Source organism: Pseudophryne corroboree, chromosome 4 (genome assembly GCF_028390025.1).
Source record: "Pseudophryne corroboree isolate aPseCor3 chromosome 4, aPseCor3.hap2, whole genome shotgun sequence".
Lineage (NCBI taxonomy): Eukaryota > Metazoa > Chordata > Amphibia > Anura > Myobatrachidae > Pseudophryne > Pseudophryne corroboree.
The window spans coordinates 386,069,993-386,095,311 of record NC_086447.1 but is presented as its reverse complement, the minus strand read 5'-3'; the positions used below and the strand labels follow the sequence as shown (position 1 = coordinate 386,095,311).

General features: G+C 39.0%; 2 protein-coding genes across 4 annotated transcripts in view; one reads left to right on the top strand and one right to left on the bottom strand.

The window, feature by feature from the left end:
* MCPH1 (microcephalin 1) overlaps positions 1–25,319 on the bottom strand; it is a 774,602-nt gene that overhangs the window by 285,432 nt on the left and 463,851 nt on the right. The gene's annotated exons all lie outside the window — the stretch shown is intronic.
* Positions 1–25,319, top strand: part of ANGPT2 (angiopoietin 2) — a 59,822-nt gene that overhangs the window by 21,918 nt on the left and 12,585 nt on the right. The window contains exons 3-5 of the mRNA XM_063916681.1: positions 8,047–8,168; positions 13,753–13,985; positions 16,625–16,755. Of these exons, the coding sequence (XP_063772751.1) occupies positions 8,047–8,168; positions 13,753–13,985; positions 16,625–16,755 (486 nt within the window). The remainder of the gene's footprint in view (positions 1–8,046; positions 8,169–13,752; positions 13,986–16,624; positions 16,756–25,319) is intronic.

Sequence of the window (25,319 nt, the reverse complement as noted above, 5' to 3'; positions counted from 1 at the left end):
CAGTACTTTGTGGTCTTAAATGGCCATAAATATTTCTCTGAAAAGCAATTTTATAAACAGGAAAACACTGGTTTCTGTCACCTCTAACACAAAGAAATACATGTCCAATACACACAAACTGGACAATTAAATTGTTGAGTAAGAGACTCTGTAAATGTGCATCTTCACCATCAACAGCTACTAAAACCGGTCATCTGGTACTCTTATTTTCTATGACCAATGCAATCTATGGAGGATCCATTCATTAATTTTAAAACAGAGCTAAACTGTTGTAAGGTTTTAGAGAGGTTCTATTAATAATTGCTTTGTGTATATTCATATTTTCTATTTAAAAAGAATAAAAAATACGATTTTACTTACCGGTAAATCTATTTCTCGTAGTCCGTAGTGGATGCTGGGGACTCCGTAAGGACCATGGGGATAGACGGGCTCCGCAGTAGACATGGGCACTTTAAGAAAGAATTTAGGTTCTCGTGTGCACTGGCTCCTCCCTCTATGCCCCTCCTCCAGACCTCAGTTAGAGAAACTGTGCCCAGAGGAGCTGACAATACAAGGAAAGGATTTTGGTAATCCAGGGCAAGATTCATACCAGCCACACCAATGACACCGTATAACATGTGATAACAACCAGTTAACAGTATGACAAATAACAGAGCATCAGGTCAAACCCTGATGCAACCATAACTTAACCCTTATTGAAGCAATAACTATATACAAGTATTGCAGAAGAAGTCCGCACTTGGGACGGGTGCCCAGCATCCACTACGGACTACGAGAAATAGATTTACCGGTAAGTAAAATCTTATTTTCTTTAACGTCCTAGTGGATGCTGGGGACTCCGTAAGGACCATGGGGATTATACCAAAGCTCCCAAACGGGCGGGAGAGTGCGGATGACTCTGCAGCACCGATTGAGCAAACAAGAGGTCCTCCTCAGCCAGGGTATCTAACTTGTAAACTTTGCAAAAGTGTTTGAACCTGACCAAGTAGCCGCTCGGCAAAGTTGTAATGCCGAGACCCCTCGGGCAGCCGCCCAAGAACAGCCCACCTTCCTAGTGGAATGGGCCTTAACTGATTTTGGCAGCAGCAATCCAGCCGCAGAATGAGCCTGCTGAATCGTGTTACAGATCCAGCGAGTAATAGTTTGCTTTGAAGCAGGAGCACCAACCTTGTTGGCTGCATACAGGATAAACAACGACTCTGTTTTCCTGACCCTAGCCGTTCTGGCTACATAAACCTTCAAAGCCCTGACCACATCAAGCAACTCGGAATCCTCCAAGTCATGAGTAGCCACAGGCACCACAATAGGTTGGTTCATATGAAAAGATGAAACCACTTTCGGCAGAAATTGTGGACGGGTCCGCAATTCTGCTCTATCCATATGGAAAACCAGATAGGGGCTTTTATGTGACAAAGCCGCCAACTCTGACACACGCCTAGCCGAAGCCAAGGCTAATAGCATGACCACCTTCCACGTGAGATATTTCAACTCCACCATTTTAAGTGGATCAAACCAGTGGGATTTCAGGAAACTTAACACCACGTTAAGATCCCAAGGTGCCACTGGAGGCACAAAAGGAGGCTGAATATGCAGCACTCCCTTTACAAACGTCTGAACTTCTGGTAGAGAAGCCAACTCCTTTTGAAAGAAAATGGATAGGGCCGAAATCTGGACCTTAATGGAGCCCAATTTTAGGCCCAAATTCCTTCACTGTAGGAAGTGAAGGAAACGGCCCAGCTGGAATTCCTCCGTAGGAGCATTCCCGGCCTCACACCAAGAAACATTTTCGCCATATACGGTGATAATGTTTAGCTATCACGTCCTTCCTAGCCTTTATCAGCGTAGGAATGACCTCATCCAGAATGCCCTTCTCTGCTAGGATCCGGCGTTCAACTGCCATGCCGTCAAAAGCAGCCGCGGTAAGTCTTGGAACAGACAGGGCCCCTGTTGCAACAGGTCCTGTCTTAGAGGAAGAGGCCACGGGTCCTCTGTGAGCATTTCTTGCAGATCTGGATAACAAGTCCTTCGTGGCCAATCTGGAACAATGAGGATTGTTCTCACTCCTCTTTTTCTTATTATCCTCAGTACCTTGGGTATGAGCGGAAGAGGAGGAAATACATAGACCGACTGGAACACCCACTGTGTCACCAGGGCATCCACAGCTACTGCCTGAGGGTCTCTTGACCTGGCGCAATACCTCTGTAGGTTTTTGTTGAGGCGGGATGCCATCATGTCCACCTGTGGCAGTTCCCACTTACTTATAATCTGTGCGAAGACATCCTGATGAAGTCCCCACTCTCCCGGGTGGAGGTCGTGTCTGCTGAGGAAGTCTGCTTCCCAGTTGTCCACTCCCGGGATGAACACTGCTGACAGAGCGCTTACGTGATTCTCCGCCCAGCGAAGAATTCTGGTGGCTTCCGCCATCGCCACTCTGCTCCTTGTGCCGCCTTGTCGATTTACATGAGCCACTGCGGTGATGTTGTCTGACTGAATCAGAACCGGTTGGTCGCGAAGCAAGTTCTCCGCTTGACGCAGGGCGTTGTATATGGCCCTTAGTTCCAGGATGTTGATGTGAAGGCAAGTCTCTTGACTTGACCACAGACCTTGGAAATTTCTTCCCTGTGTGACTGCTCCCCAACCTCGGAGGCTTGCGTCCGTGTTCACCAGGACCCAGTCCTGAATGCCGAATCTGCGGCCCTCGAGAAGATGAGCACTCTGCAGCCACCACAGGAGTGACACCCTGGCCCTGGGGGATAGGGTGATTAACCGATGCATCTGAAGATGTGATCCGGACCACTTGTCCAGTAAGTCCCATTGAAAGGTCCTCGCATGGAACCTGCCGAAGGGAATGGCCTCGTATGATGCCACCATCTTTCCCAGGACTCGAGTGCAGTGATGCACTGACACCTGTTTTGGTTTTAATAGGCTCCTGACCAGGGTCATGAGTTCCTGAGCTCTCTCTATTGGGAGAAAAACCCTTTTCTGGTCTGTGTCCAGAATCATGCCCAGGAAAGGCAGACGAGTCGTAGGAATCAACTGCGAATTTCGAATAATTAGAATCCAGCCGTGTTGCCGTAACACTTCCAGAGAAAGTGATACGCTGTTCAGCAACTGCTCTCTTGATCTCGCTTTTATGAGGAGATCGTCCAAGTACGGGATAATTGTGACCCCTTGCTTCCGCAGGAGTACCATCATTTCCGCCATTACCTTGGTAAATATTCTCGGTGCCGTGGAGAGACCAAACGGCAACGTCTGAAATTGGTAATGACAATCCTGTACCACAAATCTGAGGTACGCCTGATGAGGTGGATAAATGGGGACATGAAGGTATGCATCCTTTATGTCCAAAGACACCATAAAATCCCCCCCTTCCAGGCTTGCGATGACCGCTCTCAGCGATTCCATCTTGAACTTGAACCTTTTCAGGTATATGTTCAGGGATTTTAAATTCAATATGGGTCTGACCGAACCGTCCGGTTTCGGGACTATAAACATGGTCGAATAATAACCCCTTCCCTGTTGAAGGAGGGGAACCTTGACCACCACCTGTTGAAGATACAATTTGTGAATTGCAGTTAACACTATTTCCCTCTCGTGGGGGGAAGCTGGTAGGGCCGATTTGAGGTATCGGTGAGGGGGCATCTCTTCGAATTCCAGCTTGTATCCCTGAGACACAATTTCGATTGCCCTGGGATCCACATGGGAGTGAACCCACTTGTGGCTGAAATTTCGAAGACGTGCCCCCACCGGGCCTAGCTCCGCCTGTGGAGCCCCAGCGTCATATGGTGGATTTTGTAGAGGCCGGGGAGGACTTCTGTTCCTGGGAACTAGCTGTGTTGTGCAACTTCTTTCCTCTGCCGCTGCCTCTGGCAAGAAAGGACGCACCTCGGACTTTCTTGTTTCTTTGTGATCGAAAGGACTGCATTTGATAATGTCGTGCTTTCTTAGGCTGTGCGGGAATATAAGGCAAAAGATCAGAATTACCAGCTATAGCTGTGGAGACCAGGTCCGAGAGCCCTTCTCCACACAATTCCTCAGCCTTGTAAGGTAAACCTTCCATATGCCTCTTTTAGTCGGCATCACCTGTCCACTGTATGTTCCACAGGACACGTCTAGCAGAAATCGACATAGCTTTGACTCTAGAACCCAGTAGACTAATGTCTCTTTGGGCATGTTTTATATATATATATATATATAAGTCAGCATCTTTTAAATATATATATATATATACACACACATACTAGTGTCTCAATCTCTGCTGATAAGGTATCTGTCCACGCTGCTACAGCGCTATAAACCCATGCCGACACAATCGCCGGTCTGAGTAGTGTACCAGAATGTGTGTAAATGGACTTCAAAGTACTTTTACTGCATGCTATCTGCAGGATTCTGAGGATAGCTGTTAAGTCAGCGCTACCTTTTGGGTAAACGTGACAAGCTTTGTCCACCCTAGGGGAAGATTCCCATCGTATCCTGGCCCTAGTAGGGAAAGGATACTGCCTGAGAATTCTTTGTGAGAATCTGTAGTCTCTTGTCTGGAGATTCCCGCTCTTTTTCTTCATGAGAGGAGAGAAATTTACCTCAGCTTTCTTCCCCTTAAACATGTGTACCCTCGTGTCAGGGACAGATGAGTCATCAGTGATATGCAAAACATCTTTTATTACAATAATCATATATTGAATACTTTTCTGCCATTTTGGCTGTAACTTTGCATTATCGTAGTCGACACTGGAGTCAGACTCCGTGTCGATATCAGTGTCTATTATTTTGGATAGTGAGCGTTGTGAGACTCTGAAGGTCTCTGCGACATAGGGACAGACATGGGTAGATTCCCTGTCTGTTCTCTAATCTTTTGTGCAATAAATTTACATTAGCACTCAATTTCACATATCCAAACAGGTGTTGGCGTTGTCGACGGAGACACCACTCACACACACATTTGCTCCATCTCCTCCTTAGGGGAGCCTTTTACCTCAGACATGTCGACACACACGTACCGACACACCACACACTCAGGGAATGCTCATCTGAAGATAATTCCCCCACAAGGCCCTTTGGAGAGACAGAGAAAGAGTATGCCAGCACACACCCCAGCGCTATATGACCCAGGAAAAAACACAGCAATTTAATGTTCACCCAGTAGCGCTGTTATTATCTGCGCCGAATTATGTGCCCCCCCTCTTCTTTAAAACCCTCTCTTCTACCGTGGTATAAGCAGGGGAGAGACCGGGGAGCTTCCTCTCAGCGGTGCTGTGGAGAAAAAACATGGCCCTGGTGAGTGCTGAGGGAGAAGCCCCGCCTCCTCGACGGCGAGCTTCTGTCCCGCTAAAAGTGTAAAATTGGCGGGGGCTCCTGCATACAGTGTCCAGCTGTATATATGCTCCTTTTGCCAAATTAGAGGTTTATATTGCTGCCCAGGGCTCTGGGACCGGACGGCGAGGGTGAGATCCTGCGTACCGATCCCTCTGGAGCTAACAGTGTCCAGTAGCCTAAGAAGCAGGACCTAGCTTCAGAGAGTAGGGCTGCTTCTCTCCCCTCTGTCCCATGATGCAGGGAGTCTGTTGCCAGCAGATCTCCCTGAAAATAAAAAACCTAACAAAATACTTTCTCTCAGCAAACTCAGGAGAGCTCACTGAAAAGCACCCAGCTCGTCTGGGCACAGTATCAAACTGAGGTCTGGAGGAGGGGCATAGAGGGAGGAGCCAGTGCACACCAGAACCTAAATTCTTTCTTAAAGTGCCCATGTCTCCTGCGGAGCCCGTCTATCCCCATGGTCCTTACGGAGTCCCCAGCATCCACTAGGACGTTAGAGAAATGTAAATATTGCAATAAATGTCAAAGTATTAAAATAGTATAAAAAACGAAATTCTTATGTGCACAAACAGAAGAAACCTTTGACACAACTATGTTCAAAAGTACAGAGTTCTTAGGGCGAAGTGGCTGGGATAGAGATTAATCATAACTGATTGGTTGGGTAAAATAAACAGGTTAAAAAAATTAGCTTTATCTCAAATATTGTCTACTATGTCTTAATGCTAATATAGGTTACATAGTTACTAAATAAATCTACTTTGTGTATGTGTAGAGATAATGGGGGTAATTCCAAGTTGATCGCAGCAGGATTTTTGTTAGCAATTGGGCAAAACCATGGCCCTCATTCCGAGTTGTTCGCTCGTTCTTTTTCATCGCATCGCAGTGAAAATCCGCTTAGTACGCATGCGCAAAGTTCGCACTGCGACTGCGCCAAGTAACTTTACTATGAAGAAAGTATTTTTACTCACGGCTTTTTCTTCGCTCCGGCGATCGTAATGTGATTGACAGGAAATGGGTGTTACTGGGCGGAAACACGGCGTTTCAGGGGCGTGTGGCTGAAAACGCTACCGTTTCCGGAAAAAACGCAGGAGTGGCCGGGGAAACGGTGGGAGTGCCTGGGCGAACGCTGGGTGTGTTTGTGACGTCAACCAGGAACGACAAGCACTGAACTGATCGCACAGGCAGAGTAAGTCTGGAGCTACTCTGAAACTGCTAAGTAGTTAGTAATCGCAATATTGCGCATACATCGGTCGCAATTTTAAGAAGCTAAGATTCACTCCCAGTAGGCGGCGGCTTAGCGTGTGTAACTCTGCTAAATTCGCCTTGCGACCGATCAACTCGGAATGAGGGCCCATGTGCACTGCAGGGGAGGCAGATATAACATGTGCAGAGAGAGTTAGATTTGGGTGGGGTGTGTTCAATCTGCAATATAATTTGCAGTGTAAAAATAAAGCAGCCAGTATTTACCCTGCACAGAAATAAAATAACCCACCCAAATCTAACTCTTTCTGCACATGTTATATCTGCCTCCCCTGCAGTGCACATGGTTTTGCCCAATTGCTATCAAAAATCCTGCTGCGATCAACTTGGAATTACCCCCAATATCACCAGATACTAGGTCTCAGAACCTTGTTTATTGAGCTTTCTGAGAATGTGGAGAGATCACAGTTAAAAGCAAAAAAGACAAAAGCTGTTCTCCCAAGAACACTACAATGTGAAATCATATCCTCAAGTAATATTTAACATGACGGATATGAGTAATAAGGTCTTCCTGTAAACAGAAACAAGTCCTACATGAAAGAAGTACATGTAATAGTTACATAAATAGTATTGTCTGAACAGCAAAGCAGCATGATGAGGCAAATTCTACAAATGTCCAAAGCATTGTTTTCCTTCCGAAACATTGTCATCAATGAAATAAATAAAATTCCTGGTCATGGGCTACGCATAAGACAAAAGTCTCATGATATGAGTTACAATTTAGAATAACGTACCTGCAGTCAGGCAACTTAATAACTTTTTTTCATAATTCTCTAATTTTTATATGCTTGAGTTTCCATTTTGTTTCTTTGCTAACCACAACATTTATAAATAAGCACATTGTATATTTAAAATAAAACTACACTCAGTCTGAATGAAATTACTGTGAAACTATTTTGGTCTACCTGTAGTATACTCGGTTAAGTACATCAGAGGGATTCTTTTGTAATTTTGAGAACAGATGGTATCAGGCAACAGGAGTAAGTCAGATTTTGCATAATTTTTCTATGATTTAAGTTTGTTAATAATACCGCAGAACAGGGGTAGGTAACATGTGGCATTCCAGCTGCTGTGGAACTACAGTACATATTCCTGCATTCTATGCAACAATTTTGCTGCTGTTTCATGCTAAAACTGATGTAGTTTTAATAAGCATTAGGGTTGATCATTGGTCTGTAATTAAACAGCTCTGGGCACTTTACTTGGTAGAACAGATCACACAACTCAACTCAAGGCTAACTGTACCAGTAATGGTGCATTGGTCCATGGTTGAGAGAAAACTAGCTACTAGATATTGCTTCTTTTAGATGAGGTTGCATAGTATTTATATTCACAAAGGGACTTTAATGTAGAGTACACGACAGAGCAAAGAGCATTTTGTACATTTAAAAAGTTAATGTGTGAGAGATCACTCAAAAATAGTATACATAAATCAATGACAATTATACTTTTTTGTTTTTTTATTCCTTATAGGTATTTAATCAAACAAGTCGCCTGGAGCTTCAGCTTTTGGAAAACTCATTTTCAACAAACAAACTGGAAAAACAAATAACAGATCAAACAAGTGAGATAACCAAGCTGCAAGACAAGAACAGGTACAAATTATTCATATTCAACCTAATAAATAAAACTCCTATAACAACATTTAATACCCCATTCACACCGCAAAACCGAGTGCGACCCGGTATTTTGAACCTAGGTCAGACCCTTTCACACTACACTTTCAACTCAGGTTATTGCAGGGTTGGCTCCTTTTAACTCAACCCGGGTCAGCAATTAAAACACCATGGATGTCATTTTAAATGGACTTTTTTTGGCTCAGAAAGATGAGGTGTCAGAAGGGGACAAAAGGAGAGGGAAGGGACAGCTCACAGCATTGCAGGAATTGTGGCTGACAGAGCTATGTCTTTATACACAATTGCATCTTTAACTGTTCTAGTAACTTACCTCCCAACTGTCACGATTTTCACAGGACAGTCCCGTTTTTATGGGACTGTCCCGCTGTTCCACCCATGGGCCGCAGTGTCCTGCGGTGGGGGAGGGGGTCAGTTGGGAGGCTCCTGTCACTGCTGCTCTGCTTAGCAGAGCAGCAGTGAATAAATGCTGTGTGCAGCGTCTATTCACAGGTGACAGAGAGAGAAGGGGCATGCCAGCAGCTAAGAATGCTGGGCATGCCCCCTCAGTGATGGTACAAGGGGGCGTGACCCACAATCGCAGCTCTGCCACTAGACCATGCCTCTTTCATATAGGTTACACCTCCTTTTCGGGCACGCATGCGCGTGGCACGCCCAAAATTCCCTCTTTGTACTTTTAATAAGTTGGGAGGTATGCAGTAAGCTGCTCTGCCGCACCCCTAATTCTTATTAGCTCTAATTCTTAATGCTCTCTGTTCTCTCCTGTGTAGCAGGGCTCAGGCTGCTGACATCATCAAGGCACACACAGAACAGCCAATCAGCACTTTTACATGAATGCAGGGTTGAATAACCCGGGTTGGACACTTTAGAGTGCACATTGACCCGGGTCCAACACTGTTTTATACCGGGTTGAAATGCAGGGTTACTCAACCCGGGAAATTCAAAAGTGGTGCTTGTAAACCGCACCTCGACCCGCTCAACCCAGCAATATCCCGGGATATATTTGCGGTGTGAAAGGGGTATAAGTATGACGTTGGCTAAATTGTCTACACAATTATTCAAGGTTTTAAATGCAGTACTTCTAGTTACAGTTAATATTTTAAAATAGGATTAGGTTACTTTTAAATTATTTTAAGTTTGCCCTTTCATTGAGTTTTCTTGCTAAATTTGTATAATGAATTGCTTATATTTAATAGGCATTTGCTGTGATGCCTGAACAAGAACAAAACTACTATTATCTCGAAATGTAAAGCAATTGTTCTAGTTATTCATGTTGTTATTCATTGAGTAGACACTGTCAAATTACTTGTTTTGCTGTATAGTGTCGCTTTAACACGTCTATCACTGTATTTCGCTGGTGTGCAAACAGCCATACACAGTGTTTTTAGCAAGGTGATTATTACGGTGATCATGCTCATTTCCCCAGTGATCAATAGAGGAAATACCATCTGTTTTCATAAAACAGCAATTGTGCCAGAGTTCAGGGGTTCTTCCTCAGGACGGAGATAAAAAAGCATTTCCACAGACACAATGACATATTATTCTCTCTCTCTAATACATCCCGTCCTGTGCCTGGAATATTTATGCCGTTTGAGAGAAGGTGGATGAGTAGACTGCAAGGTAAACAAATATTGAACTAAATTAAATTAGATCCATTATTTCTATCATTGTTGGTTTCCTTGTAACATGTCCATTCCAATGAATACCTAAATTCTATAACAAAGGTAGTCCACCAGCGGTATCAAGTTATAAATATGTTCTCAGTAGAACTAATTCAAGAACGTTGCCTCAAAGCAAACAGGACCTCAAAAAAGGGTTAACTGAATGAAAAATTAAAAATACATAACAAAAACAAACAGATTAAATGCTAAAAAAAAAAAGATGGTATATAGTAAAATGGTGGAGAAGAACGATTCACGCTGACTCACTTGAGAAACTAGACCCTCAATTGTGTTTGCTGCCATAAGAAAGGAGTCCAAAAACGTTTTTTAAGGTCCAGTATTAATGGAGTTCTTACAGTGCAGGTCCTTAAGCAACGGAAGAGTCTTCATCTCTGATATGACTCAAATTTATTAAAACTTCATCAAACATAACACATATAGGAAGACATCTGTTCACATTTGGTTCTTCAGAGTAATGTGTGCATAAACTTTAGTAACATGATTCACAGAAAAGCTGCTGGCTTTCTCAGACTGTTAATGCAAAAATATAAATAATGTGTACTGTATAAGACCCTTATCAAATATAACAAACTATAAAATACATGTAATTCATAAAATATTGAAATACATGACACAAAGTATTTAATAGTGCGGAAAACAGTAAAATACTCAATAACTACTTAGCCTTGTAAATGATTGTCTCTTTAAAAAAACAAACAAATCTGAGTTTGGCCACCATCCCACACGGCCGCCAAACTTGGACTTCATTACATCCCGCCCATAGTGTCTAAAAATATAAATTGTATATCTATAAAAAAAACAATCATGCATATATTTAGAAAGATCATTATTGACATATATAGTTTCAATGGTGACTGAATAAAGAATAAAAAAAAAAGTGAATTAAATCATGCACACCAATGACCATCAATCATAATACATTCTGTGCATTAAAAGGGGTTAAGTACAGGTTTTACTGAACTTAGGTCTATCGAGAGCACCTACGCACTTTGGGTCTGATTCATGTTTGTAAGTAAAACAAAAAAGCAAGCAACTGGGCAAAACCATCTGGCATTGCAGGTGCGGCAGATGTAACATGTGCAGAGAGATTTAGATTTGGATGGGTAACGTTTTTCCGTTTGAGTACACCCCACCCAAATTTCAATAAATGCACATTACATCTGCCCCACATGCAGTGCAACATGGTTTTGCCAGTTGCTTGCTTTTTACTTCACTTACAAACATGAATCAGGCCCTTTTTCAACTGACCAGATCCTAATCATTAAGCTGGGTACACACTGAGCCATACAACACCCGATCTGATGGATCAGATTGACATATTGCTCACAACGGCACATACTGTATCAGGCAGTGGGTACGCACAATATGCGGGGTGCACGTGGTCGCTAGCGACGTAGTCAGGTTTGATGTGGTGCACATCAAACCTGACCCTATCGCTAGTGACAGCATGTAAGAAAATGAAGGATGGAACAGTGATCATTTCATCCTTGATTAACATCGCTCAATGTGTACCCAGGTTCCGATATGCCGGGCTGACATATCAGTGTGGTACACATCACTACAGAGTGTACTCGGCTTTAGGCAGGCCTTCGTGGGAAAATGCAATTTATTTTACCTCAAAACTTCCTGAATATTCTCCAGCTCTCTCTATAACATACTATTAATGCTGCAGGCAAGATATTTTGCTTTTAAACAGCAGTGGGTGGGTGCATATGGTCACATTTCTGTCAGAAACTATAGACTTATTACTATCTATATATATATATATATATATATATATATGTAGTTGCCCATTTGTTTATCACTTATTTCTGTGATTTATTTTATGAGCAGTACTCACTTAAGTGTCTTGTTTAATTAGTTTTCTGTGCCACGTTTAAATTGCTGGAGTTTGATTGATCTTACTAAAACTGTATTATAATTATATTGGATTGTGCTCTTTGGTACTTCATTTTTCAAGTATTTGAAAGGTGACAAAAGCCTTGTAAGTTGTCTGTTAAGTCTATATATAACTGATGTAGCTACTGGAATGTTAAAAATGTTCACTAACCAAACACATATGGAAGCCTAGCTAATGTGGTTTAACCCTGGCATTAAGAACAGTCTTTTTCACGTTGATGCTGATTAAGTCGGCATTATTATCACATCTTAAGTCATATTTATTTCAGATGTGAGTGCCACAACAGTCAGCGGTATGCAGTAATGACAAATAGGGGTTGCTAAAGAGGACAAGATGCTGATCCTCCATCCCAGATAGGGAAATCGCAAGCTAAGAGGAACAGCATGCACACAGCAAATGGTCTCTAATCACTGAATAACCAAAACCAAAAATATTTTTTAATATACTCAATATTGCATAACCTATATAAAATTACTGCCTTTATAAGTCTGCCTGTAAAAAGATGGTAGAAGTGATTTTTGTTTCAAAGCAGGAAACATAATTTAAGTGTTCATATTGTGTTGTAACAATTCTTACAATTGTATAAGGCAATTGGCCTACAATATTCTTAAAGTGCCCAACTCTTCAATGTCCAACTTGTTATAGTGACTAGGTCGATCCCACAATACAGGTGCTGACATGTCGACAAAGTGACATGCTACTTACAGCAAGTTATTTGTGTATATATATATATATATATATATATATACACAAAAAGATACAATATGGGCTTTAAGTTCTACAGACTACATTTCCTTTATTTTCTAGTGTTTTATATATTGTGAGCCTTATATTGCAGCCCCTATTCTTCATTGACTTTGGGTTGTCATATTTTTTTTCTCTTTGCCGTTATTAGATTATGCAATTTTGTACGTCAGTTTCCCTGCTCTTTTGTGCCTATCAGTTTTACAGGTTATATAAAATGTATTGTATCATTTTAGAGTATTGCTTATTATTTTGCAATCTAGCATTATAACTGACTGCAATATGAAATTTATTGATAACAAATAGGGCTGTCAGTCCATACAGTTTTACGTACATACAATAACTAAAAATATTGCAAGAAATGAATAAAATGTAAAAAAACTAAAAATGCAACCCCATCCAAAAATAAATAAATACATTTCTATAATTCTGCCAGTCATTAGATAGAGTTAGAGATTAGAGTTAAATTTGCAACATGAAAGTAAATGCATTTTTTAATTAAAATGTCCTATAAATATTCATAATGGGGAATATATACATTTGTGTGTCAGAAAAGGATTTTAACCAATTTCAATTGTCAATGAATGCTTTCTCTTGACATACTTTTTGGATCATGAATAGCTCTGGTAAACAGAGGGGAGGTCTAAAGTCCATAAAAGTTCATATTAAAATCCACTGTGGATCTCTCATTAGCTCTAAAACAATAAACCTAAAAACACATAATACAACATTAACTAGAACGTTCAATTACATAAATATATCAAATTCTTCATAAAACAACAATGTAATAAAGTTGGCTCAGATTAAAAAATAAAATAAAATTATTCCTACTGAATAAGTATGCTGAATTCTCAAAAATATTGGTTTAGCCCATAAAATAACACTACCTACTCTATGAATGTTCTGGGGTTACTTTAAGAACACCTACAGTATTGTATCCAGAGGTTCACAAACTCAGTCCCCAAGGCACCCTAATGGTCCAGGTTTTAAGTATAACCAAGATGTGACCTTAATTAGTTATTTAATTAAATCAATTAGATATAACAATCTTTGCTCAGCCATGGATATCCTTAAAACCTGGACTGTCAAGGTGGCTTGAGGACAGCGTTTAAGAACCTCTGCTGTAGCCTGTTAAATTACATACTATCAATAAATATGAACTATATAAAAAGTCACATGTCAAGCTTCAGTGTTGTGCTAACATGCATTCTTTCCTCAGCTATTTGGAGAAGAAGGTCCTGGGTATGGAAGATAAGCATACCCAGCAACTACAGTCAATAAAGGAAGAAAAAGACAAACTACAAGTCTTGGTACTCAGACAAAACTCTATCATTGAAGAGCTAGAAAAACAGCTGGTTACAGCATCTACAAATAACTCCCTTCTACAAAAACAGCAGCATGATTTAATGGAGACTGTGCACAATTTATTAACTAGGATGGAACCTCAAATAGGTATGTGAGATACACCCATAACATAAATGAGCTTTGCAGCCAAGTACATTTTACAAACAAACCACTAATAACAGAACATTTTCTTAAGAAAAATACTGTAGAAATCACAAAAAAGCTTTAAGAACCTATTTGTCAGTTTAAGGGCAATAGAAGAGATGTCCACAGATCGATCTTGAATCTGGTCTAGTATGAGTGCTACAAACATGGTCTAAACCAAGGTTTTATATTAATTGCATTTTTTACATGACTGAAAATTAACAGGGTACTTAAAAGTAAAATTATAAATATTTCAGTAATATGTAGCAGTAACACTGAAATCAAGCACAAATATCTTTTAAAAATACACAACTGCTGCTGCAAAAAAAAAAAAAGTGTAATAAGAAATATTTCACCCTCCTACTGTAAATAAATTAAAAATGTTAATCTTGGATTTCTGTAATATATGAAATCACAAGACCTCCTCGGTGACAGCTATTGTTCTTTATCATTGACAACATTTGTTTTCTTTATGTATTATTTATGTGTCCATAGCGCTGTGCAAAGATAATTAGACTGTATTAGGGGGACAATTTGTGAAACAATGAGATATATTCCCAACTAAGTAAAAGTACAATATATAACAATAGAACACAATGACCCAGTGCCGTAGAAAGGGTGAACAGAAAGGATCAGAGACAGGGACAGTGCAGGGTGAGAACAAGAGGTTGAACTGCCATACCCATGATCTAACAGTGTAGGGGTTTTAAGAGCAGCTCAATATACGATAATATTGGATATTTATATACATTTTAATGTAACATTTAACAGTATCTGGAGTACTTTTATTTCTAAATTCATCAAAGCATATTCTTTTAGTGTACATGATGCAGGACCTAAATGTCTCGGTCACCCCATATTATAATTTTAATTTACATACTGATCATGGCTACATGCCAACAAAAACAGAACAGCTATTAAACTTAATATGTAACAGCAAAACCAGCAAAAATAATGTAAGAAATTACACTTACATACATTTTCTCTTTTGATATTCCCTGTAACCAAGGGCTTCAATGGAAAGCAATGTAGAAAATAAATAAATTGCTTGATGAAAACAAAGTTTTGGAATGAGCACTTATATTTTTCTGGAAAAATACCAAGTAAGATTAGCTTAGCACAATAACAAAACTGTTATTGCAAGAGTTCTTACATTTTGGATCACAAACTTAAGAACATAATACTTTCCAGAAACAGATGGGTATTAAATTTAGAAATTGACATTGTGCCCTGTAAGATACTGGTATTTATTTAAAACAGAAAAAATAATAGAATATAATCAGATTTCACAATGCCATTGAGATATATATATATATATACATATACACACATATATATATACATATACACACACATATATATATATATATATATATATATATATATATATATATAAAACAATAATATGCTGAACTTTATATCCACGCCACTTATGTAGACATGGGGCCAAATGTAATAGAGTGAGAGTTTCAAAAAGTGAGAGATTTGGTAAGGTTTTGCAGTTTTTTTTTTAAATGGCAATCATTTACACAGCAAGATCAACCTGGCTTTGCAGTGGAAATGATTGGCACTTAAAAAAAAAAACCCTGAAAAACCTTACCAAATCTCTCACTTTCTGAAACTCTCACTCTATTACATTTGGCCCCTGGTGTATGTTCTCCATTACAGATTTTACAGAATGCTCAGAAAAGTGACAGCAGGAAGAAATTGTCACATTCCATATCTCTCCATCAACACAATACTATGCCCCTCAGCCCTTTTAATTTCTTTATCAGATGTAGACGGTCAATGTATTTTTTGAATGAGGTCTGCTGGTTATGTCCATTTCTCTTGTATATTAAATGAATGTTAATGGTTAACAGAATAGAATGTCTTGTACTGTAAATGAACATATATATATATATATATATATATATATATATATATATATATATACTGTATATATTATTCCAGCTAGGATTCCATCCTCACAAGTAATTTTGGGGAGTTTGGAGACATCTTTGTACTTTGCCTCATTTGAAAGCACGAACACTAATTATTAAAAATAATACAATAAGGCATTCGGCACACATACAGGACATTAAATGCATTTTTAAATATATTTTCATGTCTGTTTTCAACATAATTAGATATTTGTGAAGCACAAAAGAACATTTCATATGATGAGATCTTACAGTATATGTGAATATATACTACTGTATATGCTATTGGGCTGATGACATTTACTCAAATTTCTGAAAAAGTTATGGAACAAAACACAAACTATTTATATTGATGAATGTAGAACCTTTCTACAAGTCACTGCTTTTGTTAAGTATAGCATTTAAAGAGCAAAAATAATAATAATATTATACATATATATATATAAATTATCTATCTCACCCTATGATACTGTAGATCTACCTTATTAGCTTTTGTTGAAAATGTCAGTGGCAGAACGTGAACTACATTTATCCATTTTAATATGAATATTATACTGGAAAGACTCACTCATCCATACCAGTGAAAGATCCAAGAAGGATTCTGACGATGTCCTTAATAGTACTTTCACTGATCTGTTGTTTTGTTACTGATCTACAGTATATAATTGTATTACATTTTAGCACCAATAACGTCATTTGTTGCCAAAGAAGAACAAATAACTTTTAAAGACTGTGCAGAAGCATATAAATCAGGATTGACTTCAAATGGTATCTACACATTGACTGCAGCAAATGCAACAGAGACAGTTAAGGTGAGAAAATTTTAAAGTGAAACGTAACTTTCAGTCAAGAAATAATTTTATTCTAAGGCAATATATTGTTTTCAGCTGCTGTGGAAGTTAATTCCCAACATACCAGTCAACCTACATGTTATTAGCATGTGTTTTCTAAAAGATCTCTACTTTTTGATTACCAAATATCTGTTAACAGATAATTACATGGTCAAGTCACATTATTATGACCATCTCCTACATTTGACATCGGCAGCATGTAGACCATGCGATCGGCCATCTGCACACCTATCACTTGCTGCTGTCATGGGTAAAAGGGGCGATTAATCCAAGTTGCAAAAAGGGATGATTATCGGCTTTCGGGGCAAGTGTGGCAGTACTTCAGATACTGCACAGTTTGTGAACTGCTCGCGCGCTACAGTGGTGAAGATGTATCATGACAAATGTCACCATTGAGAATAACAGACATGGAAACTGCGGAGCACCATGTGCCGTTGATGAAAAAGGTGATTGTTGGCTACATAGGTGCATGTGTGTCGACAGACACGCTACAATGGAGCAGCTCACCATCAAAATGAACCCGGGGGCTGCCAGGCATGTGTCTAAAGAACATCTAGCTGCTGTCAGTGCTGCATACAGTCTAGCTATTAGCTAGTGGTCATAATGTGACCTGACCGTGTATATAGTGTATGATCAGCAATACTTTCACAGTGCTTACCCATGTATGAAGAAAATTTATCAAACTTATCATTTACAGTGTTGCTGTTTTGTTATGCTTTGATTTACTTGCAAATATAGCTTAATTTTCATTAAAAAAAAGATTAAATCATGATTGAGATGCTTCAAGTTAATTATGTAATACTCATTAGGAAATGCCTTCTTTAATCAGCAAATATTAAATCCTCTTTAATTATAAGAAGATATTAATCTAAGAGCATGAGGAGAGAGGTACTATCTGAAAATGAATGAGACGTATAATTACTTATGATTGTGTTGGTCCACTTTCACATAAGAGCATACAAGTTCTATTGTACTGTATCTTTCAAAATGTATAAACAGCAAAGGCTTTATAAACCCAGAAAACCTTGATTATTATCTCCACAACAATGAGTTGTCTTGGATGCATATTAGCCTCAACTATTAATCATTGTAGATAATGAAATTAGCATCATAAATTAAATTTTGTAATAAACTCTAAGACATAACAAAGAGCATACACATACAATGGTAATTCAAATGTTCATTTAATTAAGTACATTTTGTCCCATATACTGTATGTCATATAAAATGCTTCGTACGTAATACTTAAAAAGCACATTGGAAAGTTGGCCCAGCTGTGTCTGAATGTAGTTAAGTTTCAATCCTTGCTTTTCTACCTTTTTAATACACAATAGGTAGCTACATTGTACGGCACACATTGCTTTGATGGATGAATGTTACATTTCTTTCTGCTAAATATCTGTCAACTGTTCTGTCACTTGTAAGATAGCTGTACAGAATTAATTTTGAAAGTCCATCACAAGGACTGGCCGTCTCCGGTTACTCTACAAATAATCAATTACAGTATGTCTCTTTACACGCAAGACTTCATTTGTCAGTCACATGATGACTAAATCTGGATTTGCGAGGCTGCTTTGCCTCTGAACAATCAGAGTACGCATGGTTTTTGACCTACACAATTTGCTTCTTTATATCATTAGATGCCTAGACTGAACCCACTGACAGTGCACTCTGAGTAAGAGACAGTTTCTCTGCTTGAAATGTTTTAATGACAGTTTTTGTGTGAGGCTGGTGCGTTGTGAATGGTGACACTAGACACTGTACACAGATGGGTTTTTATGCTTGTTTGTTTTTACGAAGCATGAACAGATTGCCTACTGTCAGACATAGGAGACTGGAGAACAGATATTAGTTGCTTAGAAGCAGTTTAGAGTAAAAGAATGAGGCCTTTTCTTATTAGTGATTAAATTAAACTGAAGTACTCTTAAGTGCCCCGAAGCTGTCCAACTTTCTCCAACAGTTGCTCTCTTGGTCTCTTGGGGTTATCGTTATAGATGCGCATCTGCAAGTCATTTACCACTTATGTTAAAGGGTATTACAAACATTTGCAATTTAGTTATTTAATATTATTATCAAGGCATCTTGTTAATATTTGTTGCATCTTTGTATACATCACTGTATGAATTAAATTATTTTAATAACTTAAAATTTGGGTAGTAGTTAAAAATAATATATGTTTATTACTTGAATCTAATTTAGCCAGAATTAGGATATAAAAAAACAGAAATACACACAGGGGTTTAACACTGACTCATTTACATCATGTTATACCATTGAATTACAATTAAAGTATTATTTGCATTGCCTATATGTCACCAGGGAACAATGAAAGCTATGCTTAGCTTAGACACAGCTAACAAGATGCCCAGCAGCACACGAGGATCTCTTCCAAAAGTAGACTTTATTTAAACACAGTAACTTATTGGAGAATATGTTTTATTCAATGTAATGTCTAACTAGAAATAACATTGTGTTGTGGATGGCAAATGGTTGCAAATTAATTGAAATTTGCAGATCCATCCAAGTACTGTAGTTATTATCCATTGCACATGAACAATTTTAGTTATTTTAGCTGTTAGCGGGCATAATATTTTATATCTCTGTGTTTTCAGTATAGTTAATCATAGTTACCATATTTATTCCTTTTGTTCTCGTAAGTAATTTATTTTATATTGTATCATAATAGACAAATTTTGTCCATAAATGTAAGTTGACAAATAGATTCAGATTTAGTTATCTGGATTAGCATAAATAAATTAGCAGTGTGATAACACTGGCTACATCTGTACTGGACTTATATCTTTGTCCATTATTAACTGTCAGTCTTACATCTGGCAAGCACGGACGAAAGAATGTTTAAAATGTTTCTAGATCTATATCGTAACTTGTACTTGGGTACCACATTGTATTAACAACCATTATATGAATATCTGTCCTTCATCAGGATTATTTCCAAATTTTGATATGAATCAAGACATGTCTTTCTTTCAAGTAAAGAACAAAAATTCTTATGTAGTTGGGGAACCCATTATGAAAGCATTTTAAAAAGCTCAGCAATTTGTTTCATTGATTGATTTACCTTCGTTTTAATGTGTGATGAATATAACATTCTTGAATAAAATTAAATAGACATAAAAACGCTCTTAAAGTCTAAATAAAGTAAAACAGAGTAAGATCAATCACCTACGTGTACTTTGCGCCGTAAAACAAAACACAGGAATTTTGACTTTCTAGGAAATCACTTTACAAATGTGTCCACATACATTTAGCTTCCTGGTACGTTAAACAGCCCTTCGGCGAGACTCTGTAGCACCGAGAGTCTCTTCTTGCAAAATGATGGGAATAGGACACACACGCAGCTTATGCTGATTAAAATTATATCTGGCACGCCTGTATTCTGTGTGTGATTTGGCTGTATCTGTATATGAAATGCTACATTACAGTGTTTTTCCTAGGTTGTAATCAGCAGAGTCTGATGTGTGCCTTGTTCGCATAGCGATGCAAATAAGATGCATTTAAAAAAAAAAAAAACTGACAACGCTAAATGAGTAGCAAAGGAAATGTTTGCTCACTTACACCAGGCATCTGTTGCTGCATAGCATATAGAGGCAAGATGTATGAGGACACATCTGTATGTGCATTGTGTAATATGAGTAAACCATTTGTTAAACAGCAATATATCCCAAGAAAATGTATACCATAGAATGTTTTAACAGGCAAATATACCAGAATTTGAAGTGATATTCTTTTAATTTGAAAAGCTGTCTCTAGGAGGGTCCCTGCGAGAGCATCTATGCCTGTGGGGTCTGAAACTGCTATTAAGTTATTGCAGACCCACCCTCACTGTTTAAAACTGCAATTTCCAGTATTTTACTGTAAGGAAACAATGACACAATTCAATATGAAGCGCATCATCAAATCACTGGGCCACCCACTTCACTTAAAAAGTGAGTAGCATGTGAGAGACTTTCCCACTTCTTTGGGGGCAAGGGAAAGTCACCCAAAATTTGGGTCTCTTGCAAGAGATTCCTGGAAAGTTCACAAGCATGCAATACATTTGTATTTATTTATTGACAGCTATTTACTATATTGTACAGTAAGTGCGCACATACTGTACTACACCATGCATTGCAGAGTATATTTAGTAATTTAGTAATTCACATTAGTCTCAAACTAAAACTTACTTTTCAATGTAAAAATAAAGCTGTCCAGCATTTGTGGGCTACATGCAAAAGCAACCAGTATTTACCCTGAATGCAAAAAAAAAAAGTATTTGCGCCCCTTTCATTGCAACATGGCGGGGTAATTCAGAGTTGATCACAGCAGCAAATTTGTTAGCAGTTGGGCAAAACCATGTGTACTGCAGGTGGGGCAGATTTAACATGTGCAGAGAGAGTTAGATTTGGGTGGGTTATTTTGTTTCTGTGCAGGGTAAATACTGGCTGCTTTATTTTTACACTGCAATTTAGATTTCAGATTGAACACACCACCCAAATCTAACTCTCTCTGCACGTTATATCTGCCCGCCCCCCCCTGCAGTGCACATGGTTTTGCCAAACTGCTAACAAATTTGCTGCTGATCAACTCTGAATTAGGCCCATGGTTTATCCAGGTGCACACTTACTTGCTATTTTTTTTTTTTTTTTTTGCTTTACTCCCACCTCAAAATCAGGCCCATATTCTTTCTCTACCACAAGGACACAAACACACTTGGGTTATTTTTTGTCGGAAAAGACAATCAACCCACCAATATGTTTTTTTTAAGCGTGGGAGAAAATGTGATCACCAGGAAGAAACCCACACAAAGTGAGAACATACAAATTCCGCACAGATAGGGTTTTAGGTGGAAATTGAACTAACGACCTTAGTGCAGAGAGTCAGTAATGCTAACCACTATGCTGCCCTCAGTGTATAATATCTTTTAAATAGAAATATACATAACTTGCTAGCACTGTACATAGCTTGCTATACTGAAAAGGAAAATGTATTATCTAGAAATTTAGAACATACTGAATTTATAGATTTACGGAAAAATGTAAAAAATCCTCTACAGTTCATTGGCAGCTTGAGGAGATCATGCTCTATTTTTGTGTGAATGTGTCAGCTTATAAAAGATATGCAGGAATCTACACATTAATATGGTGTCTACAGATTGGAGTTAAATCTTGAATCTGTTACGGTATGGTCATACACCTGAAATACAGGTTAGGGACATTCAAAAACAAGGATGAAATGAGCACTATCAAAGTGGTTTGCAGATGGTTGTAGAGTTGTTTATTTGTAAAAATGGAGGGTAGGGGAGGGGATTCAGAAATGTTGTGTGTTTTGCAATACAGATATGTCCTCTTACATCTTTGCTCTGTGTGCTACAAGTCGCATTACACATAACGTGAGAGTGGAGTGTGACTCGGTAGTGCAGAGCGTCTTTATTTGCGCTTTTTCCTCGACAATACGTCTTAGATGCAAATTAATGTAACAGTAGACAAGCAGCTTCTGCTGCTTAAAATGATATGCAGCATACCTATACTCTGTGTGTGACTGCGACTATATTTGCATAATTTTATATAAACACAAAAAACCATAATGAAAACATTCAAACAAAGAAATTTGAGATGTAATAGCCAGTCCCAATGTCCTCACTCATTAGTTTAGTAGTTAATTTTAAAGATGTGCTCCTGAAGTGATGATAAACTACAGAAGAAAGGCTATACAGGTCAAGTATCCCATATCCAGATATTCCGAAATACGGAATTTTTTGAGTGAGATAGTGAAACCTTTGTTTTCTGATGGCTTAATATACACAAACTTTGTTTAATGCACAAAGTTATTAAAAATATTGTATTAAATGACCTTCAGGCTGTGTGTATAAGGTGTATATGAAACATAAATTGTGTGTATGTACACAAACTTTGTTTAATGCACAAAGTTATTTAAAATATTGGCTAAAATGACCTTCAGGCTGTGTGTATAAGCTGTATATGAAACATAAATGCATTCTGTGCTTAGACTTCGGTCCCATCGTCGTGATATCTCATTATGGTATGCAATTATTCCAAACTGCTGAAAAATCCGATATCCAAAATACTTCTGGTCCCAAGCATTTTGGATAAGGGATACTCAACTGTACTTCCAAAGCAGTACCCAAAATCAGAAGGTGGCATACAACTAAACATGTCTCACCACATTTAACAGTTAGGAAACAAATGGGTCTCCAGCTGAGGAATGTGGCTTGCACACCACTGCTTTAAATTTAGAGACATTCCTAGGCAGGGCTGGATCTAGGGGGGGGCGAAGGGGGCGACCTCCCCCCTAACACAGTCATAGCCATGCCCACTTTTGAGCAGAAGAGAGCTCTTCTGGGCGAGCCTGAGGCAGAACGATGTGCTGCAGCTTATACCACAGCAGCACAGAGGAGCCAGGAGAGCAAGGGTTACAGAGCATTTGCCCCTCACTTGCTGGTGTGTGGGTACTAGGGCTAATAAATACAATTACCCCATAGCACAGTCACATATACATACAACAATCACAAAGCTCTATCTCAGTCTCACTCAAAAAGTTCAGTCAGAATTGAGAGAGGAGGAGTTAGGACTGCAGATGGGAGGAGTTGGGACTGTAGAGGGAGGAGTCAAGATTAAACAGTAAACCGCCCCCCCTAAAGAAAAGTCTAGATCCGTCCCTGTTCCTAGGGCACTCCAGCACAAGTGGAGGACAACAATTTATCTACCTCTGCTGTAAAGGTAGAGGAAACATGTATATAATACAGTATATGCCAAATTAAATTCAGAGCTGTTTAAACATTTGTAAACTATATAAAGCTTTTCAATTGAATTAAAATATGTTTTTATCAGAAGAAATTTGGGTTGGAATAAATCTGTATAGCAAAACTGTGAAATGGATATTCTGTTTTCATTTTCCATTGTTTATGAAATGTTACCAGAAAAGAGCCTTATTTTGCTTCCAGTGTTCACTCTTGTTTTTTCCTAACCAAGTAGATGGCTTCCTAACCGGCAAAGCTTATGAATTGCGGGGGCCATAAGTCAGGCGATGATAGCAATACAGTTTTCTCAGACCAATTGAGGAATTTAACACTTCTTAAACATGTAGAGTGCTTTATGGCTGTACATCATGAAAAATTTCCACTTGTAACTTTGCAAGAAACATACATTACCATCTTAACCTTAAACAGGAAAAGAACAAACAGTATAATGTTAAGAATGTACGAGATTTGGCAGTAGTTGTCTCTTCTGTGTGAAATAAACTTAACCCAATACAGCTGTGTGGTATTTTCAAAAATAAGACTACTCAGGTTTTTCTAGCAGTATATTAAATAATGTTGATCACACAGCAACAAAAAGTATTTAATTGCCATTGTGCTCCCCACAGAGAAGTTTCATACTTCGTAGACTTTGTTCTAACCTTCAACTTTTAACTGGCGGCGTCGCAACCAAAAGTGCATCAGCTGGGAAGGTTGCATCACATGTGACCGCGCTGCTCTGCTCTGTGCCCTGGCTTTAGAAGAGGAGATCCATTTTGCACAAGTGTAGAAAAGATCTCCTCTGACTCCATAAATACCCCTGCAGTGATGCAGTGGTCTGTGACAGCTGAAACCACTGCCGGAATAGCGCCCAGAATGCTGTGCGAGTGGCAACCTGGAGTGCATGCGCTGGGGACCAAAGTGCAAGGAGAGGAACTTAGTTCTCCCCAAGCACCGTTTGGCTGATCTCTGCAGCATGGAGGACTGATGACACTCACACTGCTGTGCTCTGCCGGTGGGGAGGGAGGGGGGTTGTATGCCTATGGGGGTAACTCCCTGGGGAATCTAGCACCAGTGGGATAAAATACAGACATATGAGGCTGGAGGAGGGGGAATTTACATAAAAAAATACTGGTCATGGCTGGAGGAGGAAGAGGGGGATGATAAACAAAAAGAGAGTATTTATAGTGGGGTGGTTTATATCATTTAAAAAAAATGTAAATACATTATTAAAAATTCCTTTTAAACTCTGTTAAGTAAAAAAAAGCCAAGTGGTTAACGCTCTCTCAATAACATCGAACAGGCGGCAATGTGGTCTTTAACTTACAGCTCTCAGCTGCATGCTTATACTTTGCTTCATGTTATGAAGCAAAGCTTACAAATGAATAGGAGTAACCACCTTCTGCACAACACAGGGGAGTCCCACAGCAAGTCTGATCAAAGTAGGAAGGAGGAGTGTAGTGTATTCTGCACGATGTGGCCTTCCTCCTTCCTCTGTAGGCTCTGGCAGTAAAGATAAACCAATTTTAAGCAGCAAATTAGAGGTCTTTCAGGAGATCCCAGTGGCACGGGGAGAATTTTTGGCACTACTGATGTTTGAATTCCTGACTGGGCACCCATCATGTATAGGCACCAGCACACAACCTCTTGAAAGTAGCTTCATGTAAATTTGAATCAGTGTGCATAGTGCATAAGCAGCAGATCTCATAGTATAAAGGTATACTTATCAAACATGCGTAGATAATATCATGTTGGCTCAGACAATCCCCAA